This window comes from Populus nigra, chromosome 4 (assembly GCF_951802175.1).
Source record: "Populus nigra chromosome 4, ddPopNigr1.1, whole genome shotgun sequence".
Taxonomy (NCBI): domain Eukaryota; kingdom Viridiplantae; phylum Streptophyta; class Magnoliopsida; order Malpighiales; family Salicaceae; genus Populus; species Populus nigra.
In genome coordinates, this window is record NC_084855.1 from 7,143,428 (window position 1) to 7,166,072 (window position 22,645).

The 22,645-nt window shown below is 36.0% G+C and overlaps 3 protein-coding genes and 1 non-coding gene across 8 annotated transcripts; 1 reads left to right on the forward strand and 3 right to left on the reverse strand.

The window, feature by feature from the left end:
- Positions 1–25: 25 nt before the first annotated feature.
- LOC133692376 (uncharacterized) lies at positions 26–3,555 on the forward strand. 2 transcript variants are annotated; one of them, XM_062113271.1, is made up of 5 exons: positions 26–290; positions 548–974; positions 1,079–2,399; positions 2,487–2,633; positions 2,759–3,555. In XM_062113271.1, the coding sequence occupies exons 2-5, from the start codon at positions 924–926 to the stop codon at positions 3,271–3,273; spliced, it is 2,034 nt and encodes a 677-aa protein (XP_061969255.1). In that variant the 5' UTR covers positions 26–290; positions 548–923; the 3' UTR covers positions 3,274–3,555. The 2 variants fall into 2 exon arrangements, with proteins under 2 accessions (XP_061969255.1, XP_061969256.1); XM_062113272.1 differs by lacking the exon at positions 26–290 and adding an exon at positions 309–450.
- Positions 3,556–4,003: 448 nt separating this feature from the next.
- Positions 4,004–5,692, reverse strand: LOC133692377 (protein WHAT'S THIS FACTOR 1 homolog, chloroplastic). The gene has a single exon (XM_062113273.1). It carries the CDS (start codon positions 5,488–5,490, stop codon positions 4,276–4,278), a length of 1,215 nt encoding a protein of 404 aa, XP_061969257.1. The 5' UTR covers positions 5,491–5,692; the 3' UTR covers positions 4,004–4,275.
- On the reverse strand, positions 5,617–5,710 carry TRNAY-GUA (transfer RNA tyrosine (anticodon GUA)). Its single transcript has 2 exons — positions 5,674–5,710; positions 5,617–5,652 (listed from the first exon to the last, which is right to left on the reverse strand). It is a non-coding gene; the product is annotated as a tRNA-Tyr (tRNA).
- Positions 5,711–6,526: 816 nt separating this feature from the next.
- LOC133692536 (probable pectin methyltransferase QUA2) lies at positions 6,527–13,152 on the reverse strand. Of its 4 annotated transcripts, none has more exons than XM_062113567.1 (10): positions 12,993–13,148; positions 12,849–12,914; positions 11,389–12,109; positions 11,176–11,308; positions 10,274–10,514; positions 9,188–9,401; positions 8,798–8,973; positions 8,396–8,699; positions 7,385–7,523; positions 6,527–7,124 (listed from the first exon to the last, which is right to left on the reverse strand). In XM_062113567.1, exons 3-10 carry the CDS (start codon positions 12,099–12,101, stop codon positions 6,960–6,962), a joined length of 2,085 nt encoding a protein of 694 aa, XP_061969551.1. In that variant the 5' UTR covers positions 12,102–12,109; positions 12,849–12,914; positions 12,993–13,148; the 3' UTR covers positions 6,527–6,959. The 4 variants fall into 4 exon arrangements, with proteins under 4 accessions (XP_061969551.1, XP_061969550.1, XP_061969549.1 ...); XM_062113566.1 differs by having other exon boundaries at positions 12,827–12,914; XM_062113565.1 differs by having other exon boundaries at positions 12,849–13,152.
- Between the last annotated feature and the right edge of the window lie 9,493 nt (positions 13,153–22,645).

Consider the following 22,645-nt stretch of genomic DNA (forward strand, 5'->3'; position numbering starts at 1 on the left):
TGAAAAAATTCATAAATAGGTTAGTTTACACGAAAGCCGTGCAACTTGCGTGTACTTGTCTTGTGCTCTTCTGCACGGCACCAAATACGAGAAATAGCTTGTGGTGATATTTCGGGGCCCCCTCCTTCCTGCCAGTTTCCCCCAGCCACCACTGCCACGCGAGCAACGCACTTTGATACGATTCTCTATTAGTTTTGTGTTTCTTGGTTAAAAGTAAACTAGCTTGATATATTCTCTTAAGGTTCTAAACCGAAACTGTATATTCCTATCTTCTTGTTCAGCTTCAACAGGTATCATTTCTACTCTTTCTTTCTTCGTTGCACAATTTTGCTTTATATATAGAAGAAAGAATTATCTAACTGTGCATACAAGTGCTTGTTTTGAATCATCTTTAATTGATGAATGAATGAGAAAGGCTGATGGGGTTTTTTCAGAAATTCCCTATCAAAGGTATTTTGGAACTTGTTCATAGTGTAATGGGGTGTTTTGAGTTTTCTCTCGTGTCTTGTTTTGTTTACCTGGATTTTTTGCAACATGCATATGTCAGGGTAAGTTTTGAAGAAAGATTCTGAGAAGCTTCTGGAGAGAAGCTACTGCTTATACAACTCTGGCCGACTATCGAGTGATATTTCCTCAAACCGGAGCGAGTGTTCAACCTTTGTTTCCGTTTCCTCGAACATCATTATTATGCTATTACGCCTGGTCATCGGTTTGGCGACTACCCGTTGATTACGGTTAACATTTGATAACTCAATCAGCTTGTATCTGGTCTCCTCTGCATTAGTTAGAGATGTAAACATCAACGGGATAGAAGAAGAAGCAGCAGAATAGAATAACAAGGAGAAAAAGATAAATCAGGAGTGCATATCTTATTTGGGCTTCTATTGAGGAAATTCGAGTTTGGCCTTTTTTTTTCCAAAAAGATGAAATTCAACTGCTGTTCTGTTCTGATGGGGATGAAGAAGAAAGAGAAGGTGATAATTGATTGGAATGAGGATTGTGTAAATTTTGCTGTCTGACTTGTTTTTTTGGAGCTTCTGATCTGCTCCCTTTAACCTTTTTTTTTGTTGGATTTTAGATTGATAAGCAATCATCGAGAACAGCCGACTTTGACACGGCGCTTAAAACCCTGAAAATCAAGCTTGAACATCCGGTGGAAACTTTTGAAAGCGATGAGTTGAAAACCACATCTTTTAGCGTGTCAGTACCTTTCGATGTTCAGAAGGATTCAATCAATGTCCAGGTGCTGAGCCATGAGAGCCCTGTTGTGGATGAAGCAGCAGAAGTAGCTTATGAAGGAGAAGATGAGCAAGAAGATAATATTTCATTGAAGAGGGACTTATCTGACTTTGATCTCCAATCCCATGCGGCCAATTCCGGTGAAGTGTCTTTTCCAAGAAATGTGAAGCTGGATTCCCCTCATCCGCTTGACACCATGGGCAATGAACAATATGCAAAGAAAGCTGAGAAAAAAGTTGATGAAAAGGGTATTGATGTGATACAAAGTGGACATGTTAGCGATCCTGGCATCGGGAAGGCTGAGTTCTGGGGTTCGCCTAAGCTCAAACGGTCCTGTTCTAATCTGGAAACAAGCAAAGTGCTAAGGAAAATTGCTGCTCAGTTCCCTTTAACATCTCAGGATTCTGAAGAATTGCAGGGACTGGCTGAGAAAGTAAGAGATCCCAGCAGCCCGACATCTGTAATAAGCCGTCGCAGTGCTGACAGAGTGATGTTAAAGAAGCACTCTTCTAGCCAAGTTCTACCCTCTAGGAGTAGAAGGCTGTGGTGGAAATTGTTCCTCTGGAGCCACAGAAACCTTCACAAACCTTGGTTTGTAAAACCACTGCAACCGGCTGTAAGTAAACTTTTGAGTCAGCAAGGCGGTTATTCATCAGATACACTTGAACCCAACAGAGCCATGAGTAAAATGCAATCACCTCGGTCATTCACAGTAAAGTCAATGGACAAGGGTCATAACAACAATGAAGAGGACAGTCAGAGCTGGAATAGCTTTCATGCTGGGATTTCTGGTCTGTGGCCCCAGAATCAGTGGGTTGCTTTCTCAGTAGAATCATCCCCATTTTCAAGAGTGGATGAATGGGTCAAGGATCTTGAGACCCATCCCTCTCCTCTTGATGCTTATGATAATAACAATGATGTTAGGCGTGACGACGACATTGTCTTCCCACCCTCTCCCGATACCGGTAGATCACCAAGAAGAGCCATGACACGCCCAGATTTTAACCTCTCAGTGGAGATTTTGCATGCCAATAGTGTGATCCAGTCGCTTAATTCTTCCTCAACTGTTGCCCACATCTCAGGCAATGGCTTAAAAGCTATTCCCACCACATCACGTTTCTCCAGTCTTCGATCTGTTAACTTATCAAACAACTTCATAGGTATGCTTTTAGCAGAAGAAAAATGTCAATTGTTAAAGGAACATATTGGTGACAACTAAGCTTCATTTGTTCTTCCCCCTTTTGCAGTCCAAATTACCCCAGGATCATTGCCAAAGGGCCTACACACTCTCAACCTATCGAGAAACAAGATCAACACCATTGAAGGACTTAGAGAACTTACCCGATTGCGGGTACTCGATCTCAGTTACAATCGCATTTCTCGAATTGGTCAAGGTATTTATTTCTAATGAATCTCATGCTACCAGAGTCATTTTAAATCATGCAGTGTTTTTCCTGGGAAATGATATTTCCTCAGTTATATGGTTCCATGTGTTTATTCTGGATTTGCATTATATCAGGGTTGTCGAACTGTACAATAATCAAGGAACTCTATCTTGCTGGGAACAAGACTAGTGATGTTGAGGGGCTGCACAGGCTCCTGAAGCTTACAGTCTTGGACTTGAGCTTTAACAAGATAACAACAACAAAAGCTCTGGGCCAGCTTGTTGCGAACTACAACTCACTGCAAGCTCTGAATCTGTTGGGCAATCCAATTCAGAGCAACATCAGTGATGACCAGCTTCGCAAGGCAATTTGTGGCCTCCTCTCTAAGCTAGTGTATCTGAACAAGCAACCCATTAAACCTCAGAGAGCACGAGAAGTTCTCGCAGATAGCGTTGCCAGAGCCGCCCTTGGAACCAGCAGCAGCAGGAGCTATCGGAGAAAAGCAGTGAAGAGAGTGACCTCTAGCAGTTCAATCTCCAGTATGCAAAGGGGCAGCGTTGGGGGTGCGCAAAAAAGCAGGGACAGGTCAAAGAACCGGACTCATCACCTAAAGACAATGTCCTCTGCACATGCTTCTTCATCCCGTTAATCGCGATCCCATTCTGAGTAAGTTTTTTTTTTTTAATAATTTGTCATCAGTTTTTGAAACTGCTTTTAACTTCGCTGGATGGGAATGAGTCGAATTACTTGATCTCTCTGTGAACTCTCTCTATCTCTCCACGGCTTTTTGGCTGAGGGTTGGTGTGGCATGGTCACACACTCACACTTCCTTAAAGCTCTTGTAGCAAACGAAAGGCGTTTTTTTTTCCCCGAAGACTGCTTTCAAGAGGGACACTATCTGCGTTCAATGGGAAATTTCTTGTTTTGTTCATTTGTATCTGTTTTGTGGTGGTGGTAGTGGTTTGGGCAGTTGAACCCTTTTTTATCAATTTATGGTGAGAATGAGATGTTGAAAAGGAGAATAATATAGGTAATAGATACTGCCGTTGCGAGGCACAAACATTGACCCTGATAATGAATGTAATTTCCAGAACCCAGGACCTTAGAATCATTCCCCGCGAACGATTCTAGGAAAAGAGAAAAAACGGCACCGGTATTTGCCGGGTCAACGACAATAAATAAGTGAAAGTTCAACTGTCGGAAGTCTGCAATGTATCAAGCCACCATAAATTTCTACTACTGTCGACTCAAGCCGTTGTACGAAAAGATTCAATGACATTATGGAGTTAAGAGGATCATAATTGAATATGATTAGGGCAACTGCTCTCAAATTAGATTGCTGCTTATGATGTAATAAAATGAACCGAACAAAGTCAGGATTCCATAAAAACGCAAAGAGTTTCACTCTATATGGTTGCAGAATACAGAGTTATCAAAAGAATGACGCAAACAGAAGACACATTTATCACGGATCAACAGGAAGATGTCATATTTCTTCACGTATGTGCAAAAAATGTCACAGCGGTTTTGATCCATATCAGCACTCAAAAAGAGTCACGATTTCTATTCTGCCAATAAAAACCCTCTCCTCTCCATGACATCAAGAACAAGTTCAATATCATCAAGAACAAGTTAGGATTCACCAATGAAGTCAACTCTTCCATACACTTGAATCCAATTCTCCTTCCTTCATTTGAGCATACTTGTACAGTTTCTCATTGAAAATCACCTGTAAATCCTTGTCAATCAAACCCCCATTCTCATCATAAGCATCTTTCAAAAACACAACCCAATTCATCTCTGTCCCCGCAAGATAAAATGTCCGGGGCTGCTTCTTAAGCATATCATACGTATGTTTAGTCAAGCACAACTCCTCCTTGAACTCCACAATATGATGTATCGACGCCCTCTTCTCCAAAGTCAAGCTCAAAAACTCATGCAAAATCCCTACCCTATACTTCTCCGCCTCTAAGCTCCATAACTCCAATCTCTCTCCTTCACTATACGGCGAAACCAATGGCAATGTATTCAATAAATTCAACCTCCTCGTATCCTCCACCTCCAAATCCAAATCCTTCCCATGCTTTACCGGAAACTTGAACGCCCTTTTCGCCTTCTCCTCGTTAACCATAAACTCCTTTTCCAATTTACTCACCGCCAAACTCGGATCCCAATTCACTAATTCTAAAATCCTCTTCCCATCACTCTCAACAACAATTCTAAAGTAATCAGGATATTTAGCGACTCTATCTCTAAAATCATCAGGAATTCCAAGCAATAAGCGACAATGATGAATTTTACTCAAAGGAATCCTTTTATTCTTCGACATCATCAACAGCTTACGCACCTTATTAACGCGATCACTCTCCATTGAATCCATAATTTCCTTCTCTTCTTCCAGCAATTCCTCCATAAAATCTGTAAAGCCGACCCACAATTTGTTATCGGTGTGGCGATAAGTTTGGAAAATGAGAGGGTGGCGTTGGAGGAAGCGGTGGATTTTGCGGCCGCGAGGGAAACCAAGTTCTTGGTGGAGCTTTCCAGCGTCGTCAAGGCGGAGAATGCGTTCTGGTTGTTGAGAGAGGAATTGTTTGGATTTAGTGAGGAAGCGAAAGTAAGAGTCGCGTTCGAGGAGAGATTCAAATTGAGGAATCCGGGTGGAGGGGTGCTGGACGTGCCTGGTGCGTGGGGATTCTGGTTTTTCGCGTTTTTTCTTGTGTTTTTTTGGCGTTTTGGTGACAAGAAAGGATGTGGAGAAATGGGAGGAGAAGAGAGATAGAAGGGGGTTAGGGGTAGGGTTTTGGAGGAGAGGAGAGGTTAGGGTTTTGGAGGAGGTGGATTTGGAGAGGAAGAGGCGCCAAGCCATGGAAAATGATTTTTGGAGGTGGATCGGCAAAAGAGCTAGTTTAGATCATATGGCTGTGATTGATTTTCGATTAGGTGATTTTGGCCGCTCGATGGAAGTTAAAAACTTAATGGAGATCCTAAAAACTCCGACCTGCCGGATTCGAACCAGCGACCTAAGGATGGCTACTAGGATATTCACCCACTACAGTCCTCCGCTCTACCAACTGAGCTAAGGTCGGTTGTCGAATACTATGGGAATGTGTCTAAATATTGTATTAATTAAGCGTAAGCTCTTTCTTGTTTTTACCTCGATGCCAAAAACATACGATCTTTTCTCTTATTTTCGTAATGTAACAAAACCGATCATGTTATAGATTTTATCATTAAATTTGAATTGGATAATTTAGATTAAATGAGAGAAATAAAATAATAATTAAGGTGTCATTATTTTTAATAAACACTTAAATCATGTTCATTTATTTTAAATTTGATGATTTAAATTCAAAAAACATGAATGGACATGATAAGAAAAAAACATGAAAGGATTTCAAAGCTATTTTTCTTTATTTTAGACTAAATTTCTTGTACAATATCTTCCTGGTGGAAAATGGTTTTGCAACTTAAAAAAGAAGAAAAAATCTTTGTTCAATACTATAATCTCTTTATTTTTATAGAGTATATTTGATAATGTAATAATAATTTTTAATTAAAAATATATTAAAATGATTTTTTTTTTAATTTTTAAATTTTTTTTTAATATCAATACATTAAAATTATCTGAAAATATATAAAAATAAAAATTTTAAATAAAAATAATTAATTTTTTAAAAAAAAAAACACAGTTAAACCTTGCAGGAAATGATGACTAATATCCTAACACAAAAGGATAGAACTGTTTAGAAAAATACAATTTGTTTCGGGTCCAGGTAATGAAAAAAAGACTAACGAGGGGGGGAAACGAGCTGCGGATCGAGCTTGAAGCGTATTTAGCAATGGAGTTTCCAAAGTGTTGCAACACCACAAAAAGAGCATCAACGAAAGTAACAAGAAAAAGCTGAAGAAAATAAATATTGCTTCACATGAATGAATGAACTGACAAGCATTTTTGTACACTACACATCAAGTAAAGAAGGACCTTGCTTATTCTGTAATCATCTTCACAATCAAATCATGTGGTTGTATAGTGTTATGATTCGACATCACATGAAAAATGGACAATAAATTTAAATTAAATCCTATTCTATACTTCTCATTTGCCCAGCACCTCAACTTGAGTAATTACAGGGGTCCTACGGAAGCCTTGCTGCCTCGTAGGAGTTGTGGTTGGTTCCACCACCATCATCCATTTGTTTCCTCTCCTCTGCTTTCTTCTTTCTGTTCAAAATTCTTTACCCTCCTTTATATGTGAAGCTTCATGATAATTAACTAACATGACAAAATGAATATGAATAGTATGATCTAACTTTCTCGAGTTTCCTTCGGAAAAACTCATGATGAGACTCCTTGTCTCTTAAAGAAAGGTTTCTGGCAGATAAGTAGTCTATCGTCACTGTTACTTTCGATTTCTATAACTCGTGCATCCCACTTCAGCCGTGTGATTAGCATTCTTGCTGATTCAACAAGTGGAGCTGTGTCACGGATTATTACCCAACCCTGCACCAATCACCAACATCAGTCCATCTAAATTCTTCTGATAAACTAACAACACCATAAAATCTAACTGTGCAAAGACATTAGAAAATGAAGTTATAATGATGGAACATAATGTGTGCATCGTTGCTCCTGATCTCGACACAAATAACAATGTATACCATTTATTTGTCCCGTCTTGGATATTAAAAGCATTCTCCACCTTAGCCACAACAACTAAACAAGCTACAAAACTCAGAGAGAGGAAAGTTTGAATTAGGTACCTCTGGACGAAGTAACCGATCTATCTCGGTGAATAGATCCAGCATGGTGCACCTGCGCTGCTGATGGGTTTGTATGGTTAAGAGCCCTTTTGCATGCACTAAATCATAACTTCTAGGGTAAGTCGGGAATGGCTCACACCTTCCATGGAAATAACCCATCAAATCAGTGGAAGAAACAAGTAATAATAAAAGCATAATAGTTAGAACAAGTAGAAGATTTTTTGCACACGGAATCTACAGTTAAAGACATAAAATAACTATACTCTTCCTTGTATCCTGACTCTAGTCAAGGACCAAACTTGACATCTTCAGCTACTGGTGCGAGACCCAAAATTAAGTTTGAAGTACTTTGTTACAAAGTCCACCATAAACATACCAAGATTCTTAAATGAGCAACTGAAACCCAAAAAATATCCAGTATGATAACATATCATCCAGCATGCATTGTCTTCACCAAATTGATTCATAAATTCCTCCAATTACTTATCATTAACCGTTGTAACTAAGCCCAAGGAGAACAAATGTAGTTGATCTCTGAAGAAAAATATATTTGAAATTGCATAATTTCAGTTTCCCTATCTGCTATTCCACAGTTAGACTGTAATGCCAGCCTAGTGAATCATTGAAATCAGCAGGTGAAGGCTTAACTAGTTTCAAAGGAATATTATTCCTCTTATTCAATCAGGTTAACTCAACAAGAAAGGCATAAGCAGGCAATCGAATGGTGAATATGAAAGGAGAGGGTGGGGCAAACAAATGAGGAATGGGAAGAGGAAGAGTAGATAACCAAGCACGGATGAAAGATCAGAATAGAGTGTTTCCAATCTAGCACAGAATGTACTAAAACCCTGCCTATTCATCATCCAGACAAAATATCTGAATTATATCTGATAGTTGAGTAGCCAATTCCAGACAGACAAGAAAATGAAAACAGATACAAGTATGTTTCAATGGATAAACTGGAAAAATAAAAAAAAATAAAAGAGAGAGAGCAGTAGATGGCAGAATTACCAATCATGCAGTACACCAACAAAGCCTCTGTCCAGTATCAAGGGAAGGTAGTTGGGTCCACTTGTTGGGACCGCATTCATTACCCACACAGACTTCCCAGCTTCCAATAGTGCAGAATTGAAACCGCCAAGATGAGCATTCATGTCTAGTACATTTCGGACCATGTTATAAGGTGGAGAAGGATCCTCTTCACCAGGTCTCTTTGGATGATCAGAGAAAATTATTGGTGACAAAACAGACCAGTAATTAGTGACTGTTGTTTTCCAATTCTCTGCATCTTCACTAAAGTCTTCTGGATGCAGACCTGATAAAACATAGACAACAAGAACATAAGGCAAAGGGATCTTTGCTAAAGTCCACAAAGATGCTGTTCCAAAATCATGTAAAAAGAGTATCAAATACCATATATTGCAAGCTCGGTCTTGTTCAAGTGAGACCTAGAAGGCCAGGTCGTCTTCTCTTGGATAGGAATCCATCGACGACTCTGCGTCCCAGCTATGCACCCTTGGAGTGGCCGATAATAAGGAGATTCAATGTCATGACCTTTACTGCAGGTAGAAGGGCCTGCACCAGGCTTCCTAGAATAACAAAGCAGTTTGAGCTATCAATCAGAACCACCCCTTGATCTCATGTAATGTATGATCATATTTATGCAGAGATTTTAAAAAAAAATTATGAATATATGCTTAGATGCGTATTTGCATGTTCTTTAAGTACCATACTGGTATTCAAATTCAATCAACATCAATACAAATGTTGGTATGCAAGTGGATATCTTGCTGGTGGCATTACCGGGAACTATAGCAGCTTCTTTTACTAGTCTTTTTCCATACAACAGTTTCATCTTGTTGTGACAACATCTCCCAGCAGAGATTTTCTGCAAAATCTCGTACAAAGTTCCACCTTTTCTGGTTCTCTTTGTTACGAGCATTGGTAAGTGGTGAAGTCCAGACAAAATACCCACCGGGCTTCAAAACTCTGTCAGCTTCTATCAGGAAATAACCATCTGCCCCATGTAAAGTGAATATTTAGTAGTTTTATATGCCCATCTTCTTTTAACAATTCACATGTGGTATGTGGTGCAACAATAAGCTAGTTCTATGAGATCAGAAAAAAACTAAGATTTGTGCTTTGCATTGACCAAATTTCACACAATAAATAGCGAACAAGATTCTGAAGTCAACAGTTGCAGGCACACTTTTAGAAGACATCCAGTCTGTATGACGTCATTTTCCAGCAATCAGATTTCAAACCAAGAAACCCAGAGGAAAGTCATTAGTAGCCTATGATTTGTTTCACTTATTCAACCTCTAGACCTCCAGAATGAAAATTAAAAAATAAATATGAAGTGGGCAAGGTAGCACAATAAGTAGCAAATTCCACACAATAAATAGGAAACAAGATTCTGAAGTCAACAGTTGCAGGCACACTTAGAAGGCGTCCAGTCTTTATAACAATCATTTTCCAGCAATCAGATATAAAACCAAGTTACTCAGTGTAGGAGAGTACTTAGTACCCTATGAAGTGTTTCTCACTTATTCAACCTCTAGACCTCCAGAATCGAAATTAATAACAAATATGAAGTTGGCAAGGGAAATCACGGTTACCATTGTTTACTAGTAAGTCTCTTTATCCCAACTCTTAGCTATACAGGCTTTTGATAATCCAATAATGTGTTCTACAATTCTACTGTGAAGGCTAAATTTACAGAGTTTTTCCTGCCAATTATGCATTGTAAGTGTAACTTTAAGCACAAGAAAGAACACATAGCTGACATTTTAATTTTCCCAATATATGTGACATGTGTTCGCATTTATATTCATACACGGCCCACATAATGTCCACAATGATCATTAGCTAGGACATCAGAACTCATACCTTTCAGGTCCCAATCAATGCCACATCGTGCACAATGCAACATATCGAAGGAAAGAGAAGGATATGGCAATTGATTCGAATTAAAAGAACCAATCATCGCAGGAAGACCTCTTTCAAGAGTAAGTTGAACTTGACTTCCTGAAGGCTCATAGTTTGCGATGCAAATAGTTATGAGCTGCTTAGAAAAGAGATGTGCTCCAAAGCTACCATAACCACATCCTATATCCAAAATGGTTCTTACCTGAAAAATCAGGAAATAAACATGGGTAATTAATATAAATATTGCTCATAGAACATAACTAGTATCAAGTGGCTGCAGAATACAAGTAAGCTGCAAAACTTCCGTTCTTGACAGCACAGAACATGAGCCCCCACTTGTTTTTGTGTTTCAAAAGCACTTTTGAAAAAATATGAAAATTTTTTTTCTTTGCTTTAAATTAATTTTTTTTTGTGTTTCCAGATGATATTGATATACTGATGTTAAAAATGAATTTAAAAAAAAATTATTTCAATGTATTTCTAAGCAAAAAACACTTTAAAAAGAAATTACTACTACAATACCAAATGGGCTCATCATGCCGTCATAGAGCACTAAAATGCTGTACTCTTCTCCCTTATTTTTTTCTTTTCCTTTCGATAACTAATCAAAGAGTGCTAATATGTTTAATAGACTTTAGACTGCTTATTGCTCAAATCTAGTTTCAGGGTAAGGTGTAAATATGAAAACTAGTTACTCTGAAAGGCTATTTAAAAAGCTTTTCCTTATTAGTTTACCGAACCACTCTGCACCCAATACCAGATCATACTAATGCTACCCTATTTATTAAAACTATGAGAGTACATGAGACAGGACCAAACTTGTATTACGGTTCCCAAGAGGGAAATAAATTATATGGGCTTACCCCAGCTTGCACAAAGTTAGATTCATTTCTCAGTCCAATCATTTCAGCTATTTGATGTGAATAATCTTCAACACCATCAAACATGGGAGAGACTGAACGAAAAGAAATCTGCTCTTCATCCAACATCATCATCCTGGCAACCAAGGTAAAAGAGAAATCAATGGAGGATAGCTGGGAAATGGAAGTGTAATACGGTAAAGTTCATCCACTTACCTCTTTGTCAAACTACCAGAGGAAAGAACCTCCTGTGCAGTAATCTTTACATTTGCGACCCAGATGATGTCTCTTCCTGTAGGCCAACGAAGCGGGATCCTATAATTTACAGGTGGAAGCACCAGGCAACTTTGCCTTGAACTCTGCCCACAAAGACGAGTATTCTCACTACCATCAGAATATCCCAAGGCAAGATTCTCGGAAACATTGAAGCAAGGAGCATAATTTTCAGACTCTTCAGAACAGAATTCCAATTCTTGCAACCTCGAGGAACCAAGAGATAGCTCTCCGATATCCCACAGGTCTGAAACAAGCTGCTCCTGGAGTCGCCTATAATTATGTAATATTTGACCTCTTGACATTGTTGTTATTGAGATAGTCCACCAAAAAGACCCCGTCAGAGCAAGAATTACAATCACAGCTAAGCTCAGCTTCAAAAGTAGCAATGCCCATTTGTGCCGGCTTCTTGGACTCCCAACAATGAATGGATCAGATGCAAAGCCATTTTCACCACTACCATATTTGGAAGGAGAATTGTTTTCAGGAAAAAGTACCCGGAAAGGAAACCTCAGTGCTAAATAACTTTGATCAGAAGAACGATTCCTATCCAAATCTTCCTTTTCTGTCTTGTCTTTCATTTGGGAGTCCCATAAATCATTGCTGTTCCCAGAGACCCGTCCCCCTGTTGCACCTCGAAGCAGGGGCCTCGACATTCTATAACCTGAAAACCCAACAATAATATTAAACTCTGGAAACAAATTAGAAAGTTATACACAATGATTATTCACCTGGAGTTGCAATACAGAATGAGAGAAATTCACTGAAGAATTTCTCAAATGACTTAAAAAAGCAAAGAAAAAAGAGACCAGGAAGGCAAAGAAACATTCTTTATTTCAAAGGAATCAGCCCCCCACCCCTCCCCAACCCCCAACCTCAGGGAGGCGGGGGGACAAAGGAAAAAGCAAAAGCTAAAACATCAGATAGAGCGCAAACCAAAATTAATTTCACTCCAACGAGCTAAAAGAAAGGAAGAAATTGGGATCTCAGTTTATGGTCATTATAGCAAATGTTTAGATCCAAAACCCAGGAAACAGAAATAGAGCCAATGAAAAGAAACTGAAACTATTTAGAGGAATAAACTTTATAGGCAACTCTAAGACTAAACACATAAAAGGATTGAAAGACAAGTAAAGCAGATATGTTTCAAAACAAGATAACCTTATATAATCACTTTTGATTCCATTGAGCCTCTTAGCCTTGGATATGAATATGCACAAGTGCAAGTTCATTTCCAGGAAAAGAATCCACTTCATTTCAGTACCTCACCAAAAAAGGACCCATAACCCACATAGATCAATGCAGTAAACTAATAAAAAAGAAGGAAATATCATCATTTCACAGCCCAATCAAATCTAGCAAAAGGGAGAAAGCCGATTACTTGTAGGGGAGAAAAACACTACCTTATATCGCCACAAGTGAAAATACAAGTTCTTTTCTTCTTTGTTGAAAACCGCAAGAAATAACCCCTGAAATCAGTAAGAACTCATGAATGGAGTAATTAAACATAAGCCCCCAGAAGCAGCTTTTGTCGTTAAAGACTGCACCTTTATACTGCAAATTGGACTCTCTCTCACTTTCAACTATTTACAGATGAAGTAGAGATAGAGAGATGATTTTTATGGATCCAATCACGACGGAGAAGCTATCGTGAAAATTGAAAACTCTCCCCCTTTTATATAGTACTTTCTTTCTTCGAGACGGGGTAGCTAAATAGGACTAGGGGTAGTTCACAAATCACAGCTCCAGATTTTTTTTTTTTTTTCTAATCAACTTGCTCACTAGTGACTAAAGCTCACTTTCTCTCTCTTTCTCTCTCTACTTTACAATGACATCATCTTCGTATCATGGTAAATCATGAAGAAGCTAGTATTTTTTTGGTATTTTATTTTACTTGCTAAAAAAACAAATGGAATTTACTATGGATATGTGTAGATCTTTTATAGATGGAGAGTGAGACCATAGACCCGGAAACAAATAACCTTTTTATTATTATTTTTTTATACCTTGCTCATGTTATTTATTAGATCGGGGTTGACATGCGCCATAATCGCCGGACAACTCAGGATTATATCATATGCGAGCTCATAAACAAACAACAACTTGACGCTTGAATCCATGCTCTCTGTGTTGCAGTTATTTTGTGTATATTACTGACGGTTCCACTAATTAATGCTCGTAGAAGCTTAAAATGTGGTGAGTGAAGGATTAAAGAATCGCTCAAGATATGGAGATCGAACAAGCTCAAAAATGTTGTCTTTGCAATGATAATGTTGAGGAAAAGATGGCCTTTTAGGCTCAAAAGATCACAGCCTATAAGACAGATTTTCAACCCGTAATTACTGATGGTTATCATTCCAAGGTGTGGCTAAGCTACAGTGTGCACAAGGGATCTGCATAAAGACACCTATAAAATAACAAACCGAGAAGGGATAAAAGGATATAAACAAAAATAAATAGCGTTTAGAGATTAAGCCAGGGGCTGGGAGAGGATAATTTTGGCTCAAAAGCCAGTTAATCTAATCACGATTGGAGAAATATTCCAGCACTCTTGCAACCACATGGATTCACTATCTACAGCTCAGTTTTGAACTTGGAGATGTCGAGAGTTGCGTTGTAAACGGAGTTTCATTAAAATCTAATTTTTTAAATATATTTTGAGATAATTTTGATAACTTTTACCTGTGACAGCATGTTCTTGGTTTTGAGATTTTCTTGACTCGTATAGTAATGTGTTTAAACTGATTTTTAAACTACATTTTGAATCTTTTTTACATTTCAAGTACATTAGTTTAAGCTAACTAGGTTTGAAGTTGAATTAAAAACTAATATTATTTAATTCAATTAATGCACCGTGTCACTGTCAGAGATCCCGATAAATTTTAAGTGAGACGGTCATTTTATTTTATCTTGCTTTTTTACCAAGCAACACAACGACGTGGTTGGCTGCCTATAGACATGGATTTGCCTTGCGGTGATTATTTTTTTTTAATAGTTAGAGACCATGTTCCTTAAAAAAGGAAAATCGTATTATACAGAAAGACGTATGATCATATATTATACGATTTATGGAGCGATAGAAGGAGGAAGATCCAGAAATTATAGTAATAAAGAAGGATTGGACACGGATTTATTAAATGTTAAATCTTATTTATTAATTAATCAACGAGAAAGAGAAGGGCCACATGGAGAAGAGAGTCAATCTTTGCATCCTCGAATTGGTTAGTTTGTTAAATTTTCGTTCTGAGGGGGGAGCGTGGGCCCGTCTCTGCCGCGTTTCTCTGTCGGTGCATCGAATCAATGACGTGTTGGCTGCATATAGAGCGGTTCCAGGTAGGTCCGTTACAGACGAGAAAATCCTCGATTTTATTTTTAATTTTTCTTAATCCCTCGGTGTAATTAGTGTTTAGGATAGGAAGGACTCGTGAGTGGTTTGTAAAAATTGGTGGTTTGCGGAGGTGGTGGATCAAACGCGGAATTGGGAACTGGAGAGCCTTTTTCACGAGATTGCCAATTTGATGGCTGCTGGTCTGGTCTGGTCAGGTCTGAGCTGGACAAAAATTTGATCACGGGGACCAGTAGTACACCTTGGACTTACATGGCAATGGATTTTGCTATTCCTATGGTTTCTGCAATACGCATAATAATGCCAGTAAAAAGTACCACATCATGGGGCCGCTAACAGTACGAGACACAGCCCCACCTGAAATGTTTCCTAAGTCGGGTTAATTTTTTTATATTAAAAATATTATCCAATAACTGCTGTGTTCTGTAATAAGAAAATAATTATTACCTCCAAATATATTGTATGGTAGATGATTTTTAAAAAGTGTTAAAATAGTGAAATATTAGATGATGTTTTTTAAAATATTAAAAACGATGGCATTTTTTTAATTTTTTAAATAATAATAAATCTGCTTCCAGGATCTTAAATTTTGGTTAGGAACTGTTCCTGCACTGCGATTTGTCATTGCCTTTCAATGTTAGCTTTGATTGTGATTCTAGTTGGTTTTCAAAGGTGTTGGCTGATGGATGATAATTGAAAAGAAATTCCAGGATTTTTAGTTTCGCATGTTGAAGACATGAATGAATGGCAACCAAAGAAGTTGCTGCAAATATGAGATAAGACCGGATAAAGCCTGCCTTGGTTGCTTATCAGAGCCTACTGCCCATATGACATGATGCTCTGGCTTGGTTTTGATAGTTGAACTTGTCATTTTCTTTCGCCTTTGATCCTTTATATTGTAATTGTCGGCATATTTATAGATGTGGACTTCAATTCTGCCATCCACTTGATAACACTCTTTGGCCTTCGAGTTTTAGAATTTTTACTCTTTTATGTTCTTGGTCATCACATATAACGGGATCTATACATTGCTTGATGAATGAGAATCTAGGATGGCTGCAATGGATTCCTAAAGATTGATGTTCGTTCTGAGGCTGTAAACTACATGGATTTTTGTCAGCAATGCCATGCCGGAACTAATCAATGAACTAAATATGTTTAGCATCGATGCCTATCATCCATACCATGTTAAAATGCCGAGTCCATAGAAATAGACGAGCTTTGCTTCTAATGTTTTGCGCATAGCATTTGGTTACTGCATAAACCTTTCATGTGCTTAATCTAGAGATCTGAGTTAAACTCGCTGCGAAACGCCGGCAACAAATCTAGTTTGAAAGGCAACTGGTAAATAGCAACAGCAGCATTCAGATTCTAATCATATAAAACGAGGTGCGATTCCGGTTAACTAGCTCTTATCCTAGAACCCTCGGAAGAATTAAAGTCTGAAAACAATGTTCAGTTTGTTCTTTTATGCTTTCTCTCGGGGTAGGGAAGGATGCCGGCACAGCGAAAGGACAATTGCAAGCGCGAGAACCCACAGTCGAACATGTGGAATCCATTCATCAAATGAGAAGGGGGAGGTTATGGATGGATGGATGGATGGATGCATCTCATAATTAAGCAAGCACCTATCATAGAGCCTGGAATGAGAATGGTTTTGGAACCCGACAAAACTCGGAGTTGCTGTCAAGCGACAGGCATGACCATCAACTTGGAGCTTGGTGGGGGTGATGGCAACCGAAGCGAGAATGTTATCCTCAATCTCTAGTTGCAACGACAAGGACGATTACAAAACAACAAGGTTCTATGTCAAAGTCGTAAATCATACGTAATTTTTATTTATTGATTAGTTTGTTTGTTTATTTTGTGTCCAGGACCATCGTCCAACGATGTCCAATGATGTTTAAGAGATTGTTTGTCAATGTAAAAGTGATCGTTTTAAAAATAGTTTTTATTTAGAAAAATATTAAAATAATATTTTTAAATATATATATATATATATATATATATATATATATATATATATATATATATATATATATAACATAAACACATTAAAATATTCAAGAACACTACAAAAATTAATTTTAAAAAAAATAGATTTTAACGAGAAAAAAAAAGGAGAGTTAAAACTTAAAACTCACTAGCAGACACCCCCCCCCCCTAAAATCAGATTAAATAACTAATAACGTCTCCCATTCAAAGTCAATTATATAAATAAATTTATAAGTTTAACCCTTTCCTGGACTGGAATGATAGAAAAGGAAATCTGAAATTCAACTGACTAATTTTTCAGGCACTGACAAAACAAAAGAATTATTTTTTTTTTCGATAGCAAGCACGGAATTGACCTGGGCCCAGGCCAGCTAAAGTAGCAGGGGAATGAGTGTCATGAAATTTTTGAAAAACCTAAAAAATGCCCAGTTTTGCTTAAGAATTTTGATTCAAATTTACCTTCAATATTTTTAAGAAATCTCAATTAAAGAACTTGATGCTCTTTTTAGAAGCTTTACATTCATGTTCTCATCTATATTTTAATTCTTTTTTTATAATAAATAACATATTTATGTCAAGTGATTTTAACAGAAGTTATTAATTGAAAAATCAAAATAATATAGATATTCGAGGTTTGCTTAAAAATATCAGATAGAAAAGTTAGCCACGAGTAAGATTGAGGAACACGTTCGTTAAGGAAGAAGTGGCATCCACAGCCACCCGAAGAATGGCCTGCATTTAAAGCTCACATCCAAGACTGCAAGGCAATGGCAAGATGAACAGCCCGCGAGACAGAAATAAATGAAACTTGCAAAACGCTCGCCTAAGTACCAAGAATTCTACCCTACATCATGCCCATGGAATTGAAATCCTCTCTGTACTGTCTCGCCGTTACTTGTGAAAGCTGCCGTTGTGGGGTTGCTTATCGTCTTTCTTTATCCTCCTGTTCGTTTTCTTCTGTCCATTATGGTTTTGCTAGTTAGGCACGTGTTGTTATTACTCGCTGTATAACTGTAATCGCTGTGCAGAAACTTGTTTCCAGGCCCATGCGGAATCAGAATTTTGGATTCTGTGGTACCAAAGCTGCTTAATTAATTTCTTCTTCTTTCTTCAATTTTTAATCTTCTTCCCCTTCCATTTCTTCTCTTTATCCTTAACAAGTCGTTATTAGGAGCCACATTAAACTTCCGGTGCTTTCTCTTTCACTGTTATTCTAGATTTTTTTTCCTTGCTGTTGCTATGCTGCAGATTAAATTTTATATATATATATATATATATATATATATATATATATATATTGTAAGAGAAAAATATTTAAGTGTGGCTAATGTTTTTTTTATGAAAAAGAAATTAAATCTAGGGGGGATTAATATGATGTAATTATCCCAACTTAATAGGTTAAAAGACAATCTGAATGTAAAAATATAGTTTGACTCAAAATAAATATTAAATATAGGATTTTTTATATATAAATATTGAAACTAAAACATGTTGAATCAATTTGGATAAACCTTGGTTAATTTGTTGATCTGCATATCATGTCATTAGACCATAAAAACCTCATGAAAAATAAATCAAAATAAATTATGAATCTCAATTTATAATAAACCAATTGTTGAAAAATAAAATTGAAACAAATCAATTAAAAGAACAAAAAAAAAACATGATCTATGCCAACTCAAGTTAACATGTAAAATTTACAACTTAGATCATGAGACCGATGGAACTTGATACAGAGCAAATTGAAACAAATTATAAAACTCAATTCTCAATCAACCCAGTGTTAAAAAATAAAATTAAAAAAAGATTCTATAAAAAAATAATATAATAAACAACTCGAGTCAACTCAGATTAATTTATTAAACTCGTAACACGAGTTATGAAACTAGAATAACCTCATAGCAAATAAAATAACAAATTATTAAGTATGATTCTCAATCAACATAGTATTGAATGATGAATTAAAAAAAAAACATGAGTCAACTTATCAAACTATTGATTTGGGTTATAAGACTGAGATAACCTTCTAAAAAAATAAATTGAAGAAATATAAAGTTTAATTCCAAAAAATCTGATATAGAAGGATGCAAATGAAATAAAAAAAATAACTTTAAAAAAGAAAAAAAGAATTATTTCAATAAATAAATAGTATTTTATAACAAAAGGTACGGTAAAATTCCTTTCTGTTTTTAGTGTTTTTTTTTTATTAATAATCTCCAGGTGGACTTGTTTGGGTGAGAATAGTTGGTGCATCTAAGATAAATTTCTTATTATAAATCTAAAACCGAGAAAAACACGGCAATGAACTTCACTTGACGTGTTGCGTTCACGAGTGCCTTAAAGCAAGTGTAAATATACAGCGCGCCTACATTCATGTCAAATCAAGTTCACATTCCACGGCAACCAAACCTAGTTGGACTTCGATTCTCCATTTGACTTCACTGTCACACAGCTAGTGGGATTCACGTAGAAAACACCCATGGGCTGATGGACTTGTGGGTGGTCTTCGTTTCCATTTATATTCAAATGTCAAAAAACACCTCATGTGAGTTCGGTCTGTGTCCACCTTCGAATTTAATACACCAGTCATTGACTAATAAAACCCTAGATTTAACCCTAACCCACATTGCGCTGCTTGATTATCGGCTAAAGCGGCAACCATTATTGTCGGCAAAATAATCAGCTACGACCATAAGCATTGTGGTCCTCCGCCTGATCTAATTTATCGTGCCACATTAAATTAAGGTGTTGCTGCCCCAAGTCAAAACCTTTCGAGTTAATTAGCATTGTTTGTGAAATAGGTCCTTATTGGGTGCAAGGTAATAAAGCCAGGCTAAGTGCTAGCTTAAATCTTCGATTAATTCTGTATTAATTGTAGAGGGCGGTGTTTAATTACCTAGATGTCATGATAGTCATAAATATCATTAGTGTTTAATTACCTAGATGTCATAAAATAAAAATATTATTATCAACTCCCGTTAATAAAAGATCCATGTCGGTTAATCTGAGTCTAAATCTTTCAGGTAATCATAAATAATTACTGAATTCTTATTTTGGAGGTAAAAAAAACCCTAACAAGTAGGGAATTAAATTCCTAACAAAAGAAACCAAACTCTCAAATACAAATATTTAATTCATAAAAAATAAAAATCTAGATATTAATGTAAATAAATCTACGAATGTATAAAGAATTCAATCTAGATCGGATATTTATTTAAAAAATGAAATAAAAGAGTTCGATGATGACGAGAGTCGTGATGATAAAAGAGTTGTCGAAATTGCTTTGATGCGCTGGCGGCGGGCGCGTTTTATTTTGGTTAAATTATCTAGTTTATTATTTTATTTTTATCACAATACAGGGCTTGCTTTATAATATTTTATTTTTCATCTAAAAGCTGACTTTTAGTTACTGGCCTTTCACTTATTACTTCTACTGTCATCGTGTTCATTCCAAAAAAGCTTATATTGTTGAATATTTTAATATTAAAAATATTTTTAAAAAAACAAATATAAATATTGTATTGATATATTTTAAATAAAAATACTTTAAAAATAATTGTTATCACACCTCCAAACTCTATCTTATTTTTTTCATTAACATAATAAAAAAACATATAAAATATCAGTCTAAAACATATTTAAAAAAATAATATAATTTAACGAGTTATAAATGATATTCATGTGCCCTGCTTCAATCACTGTTAATTATATTTTTTAGTGTTATTCAATTCATCTCATTGAGATTTTTCTAATGATACTAGTAGAGTTATCATTGAAGCTTCAATGTATTTTCAGTGTTTTTTTTTAATGTTTTTTTTCCTCTCATCTCTTTTCACAAATTACAATAATAAAAGAGAGAAAGAAAAAAGAATATGAGTACACCAAAAATTCAATGATGATATCACCAGTTTCATTAAAAAGATCTCGAATAAAAGAATCAAACAATACAAAAAAAATTACCAATGATAATCAAAATAAATCCCATGAGCCGCCCAAAAGTAAATGAGTTACTCTTTATCTTTGGACAGCTCGTGTGACCCGCTCTAATTATCATTAATAACTTTTTTTAATGTTACTGAATTTATCTTATTGATATTTTCTTAATGATACTAGTAGCATTGTTATTACAGTTTCAACATGTTTCCAGAGTCTTTTTTTTTTTTTTTTTCTCGTCCTGTTTTTTCCTCTTCTCTTTTTCCATTGTAATTTTTGCACTATTTAACAAAAGAGAGCTGGTGGTGACACGTGCAATTTTTACTCATAAATTTTACTATTTTTTTTTTCAATTAGCATTTTTTTTTTAAATCCACATATCACCACTATTTTTTTTTAACATAAAAAAGGTACACCTTGCAGATTAGAGAACTTATATTTCGAGCTGGTGATATGTGGCTATAACTGAAGAAAAACAATTCGTATCTTAAAGGAAATAAGGATGATTCTTAATTTACACGGACCATATCAAATTGTCGAGGAGTTGTTACTAATTTACTATACTGTGGAAGTGAGAAGTGGCCGACAAAGAAGATGTTTGTTTTTTAACCATTCTATCTTGAACTTTGAAGACAATATCATTAGAATTTAGAGCCTTAAAAATACTAAATTTAATTAGTCAGATTGTACAAGAAAAAAAACAATTTCTATTAATATTGGAAGATATCATTTATGGTATAAAAAGAATGGCGAATATATGTTAGAGGACTAACCAACAAGAGGTTGCCATTTGGCAAACACTCGTGGCTTTCTTGCCTCCGCCTATTATGATCTATGTGATTGTTTTTTAACCGAGTTCTCTTAGGAATTAGCATTTCGTTCGGGTAAAAAAAACCAACCCAATTAAAATTTTTATTTTTAAAAATTATGAGCTGAACCAAACAAAATAACGGATTCAATTTGATTTGGTTTGTATTTTTTTTTTTTTATAAAAAAACTGGTTAAAAAAAAAACTTACACAACACATGTGTTTTCAATATACCATTGCATAAAAAGAGATCAAATGATCGTTTATTTTTTTTTCTTTTTTAGTTATTTTTTTTATAAAAGAAAATATATTTTACCATCTACCGACGTTATATTTTAGAAAGGAAATAAAAAAAACAATTAAAGAGAAAACAAGCATATAAACTAGAGTTTTAGAAAACAAATAACAAATTCTAAAAAAGAAAAAAAAAGGCAAATGAAAGGGATCGGTTCATGAATTATTGAAGGTGTAGGGCTAATAATTAGGCTTCAAAGAGGGGTGGATATACTTTCATATATATATATATATATATATATATATATATATAAAACCTAAAGAGAAACAGAACACTCGAGTTAAGAAACACAATAAAGTAAAGGTACAAGGTTAGAGAAATCAAACACAGTAAGTTGTCCTGGTTTGACTCTTTTTCCTTACATTCAGTCTATAGGCTTTATTCAATATCTTCGATCTCACCTGTAATATTCTTGCAAGCAAAGATAAAATAATCTCCCACAACCATCAGTTTTTCGAGTTTGAGAGCAACTCATTTATGTACCGTCAACCTCACTTCTAACTGATTTATATTTCCCAACACTTTTTTTATTTTTTAGTATCAAACGTCTCTGTAATCTGTATAGGCCGTCGCCAGAACAGCCTTATCATGTCAACCCACAAAGGCTGTCAATGGCACTTTCATTCCCACTTGATAGGGCCCAGCACCACAAGAGATTTGGTTGATTAAAAAAATCGGTCATCATTATTGCTGATGCCCAGGAATATGATGGTTTTTCTTTACAATAGTTAGTTCACGCGTCATCAAATCGAGTATGACCACAATATTAACAACTGTTTTTTTTAAAAAATATATATATTTTTAAAAATTTATTTTTAATAAA

Coding starts and splice junctions, on each gene's coding strand:
- LOC133692536 (XM_062113565.1), bottom strand. CDS start 12,101: ATGTCGAGGCCCCTGCTTCGAGGTGCAACAGGGGGACGGGTCTCTGGG. Junction 10,515..11,175: donor CTAACTTTGTGCAAGCTGGG/GTAAGCCCATAT, acceptor CTGATTTTTCAG/GTAAGAACCATTTTGGATAT. Junction 8,700..8,797: donor GACCGAGCTTGCAATATATG/GTATTTGATACT, acceptor ATGTTTTATCAG/GTCTGCATCCAGAAGACTTT.
- LOC133692376 (XM_062113271.1), top strand. CDS start 924: ATGAAATTCAACTGCTGTTCTGTTCTGATGGGGATGAAGAAGAAAGAG. Junction 975..1,078: donor GGATGAAGAAGAAAGAGAAG/GTGATAATTGAT, acceptor GTTGGATTTTAG/ATTGATAAGCAATCATCGAG. Junction 2,634..2,758: donor CATTTCTCGAATTGGTCAAG/GTATTTATTTCT, acceptor GCATTATATCAG/GGTTGTCGAACTGTACAATA.
- LOC133692377 (XM_062113273.1), bottom strand. CDS start 5,490: ATGGCTTGGCGCCTCTTCCTCTCCAAATCCACCTCCTCCAAAACCCTA.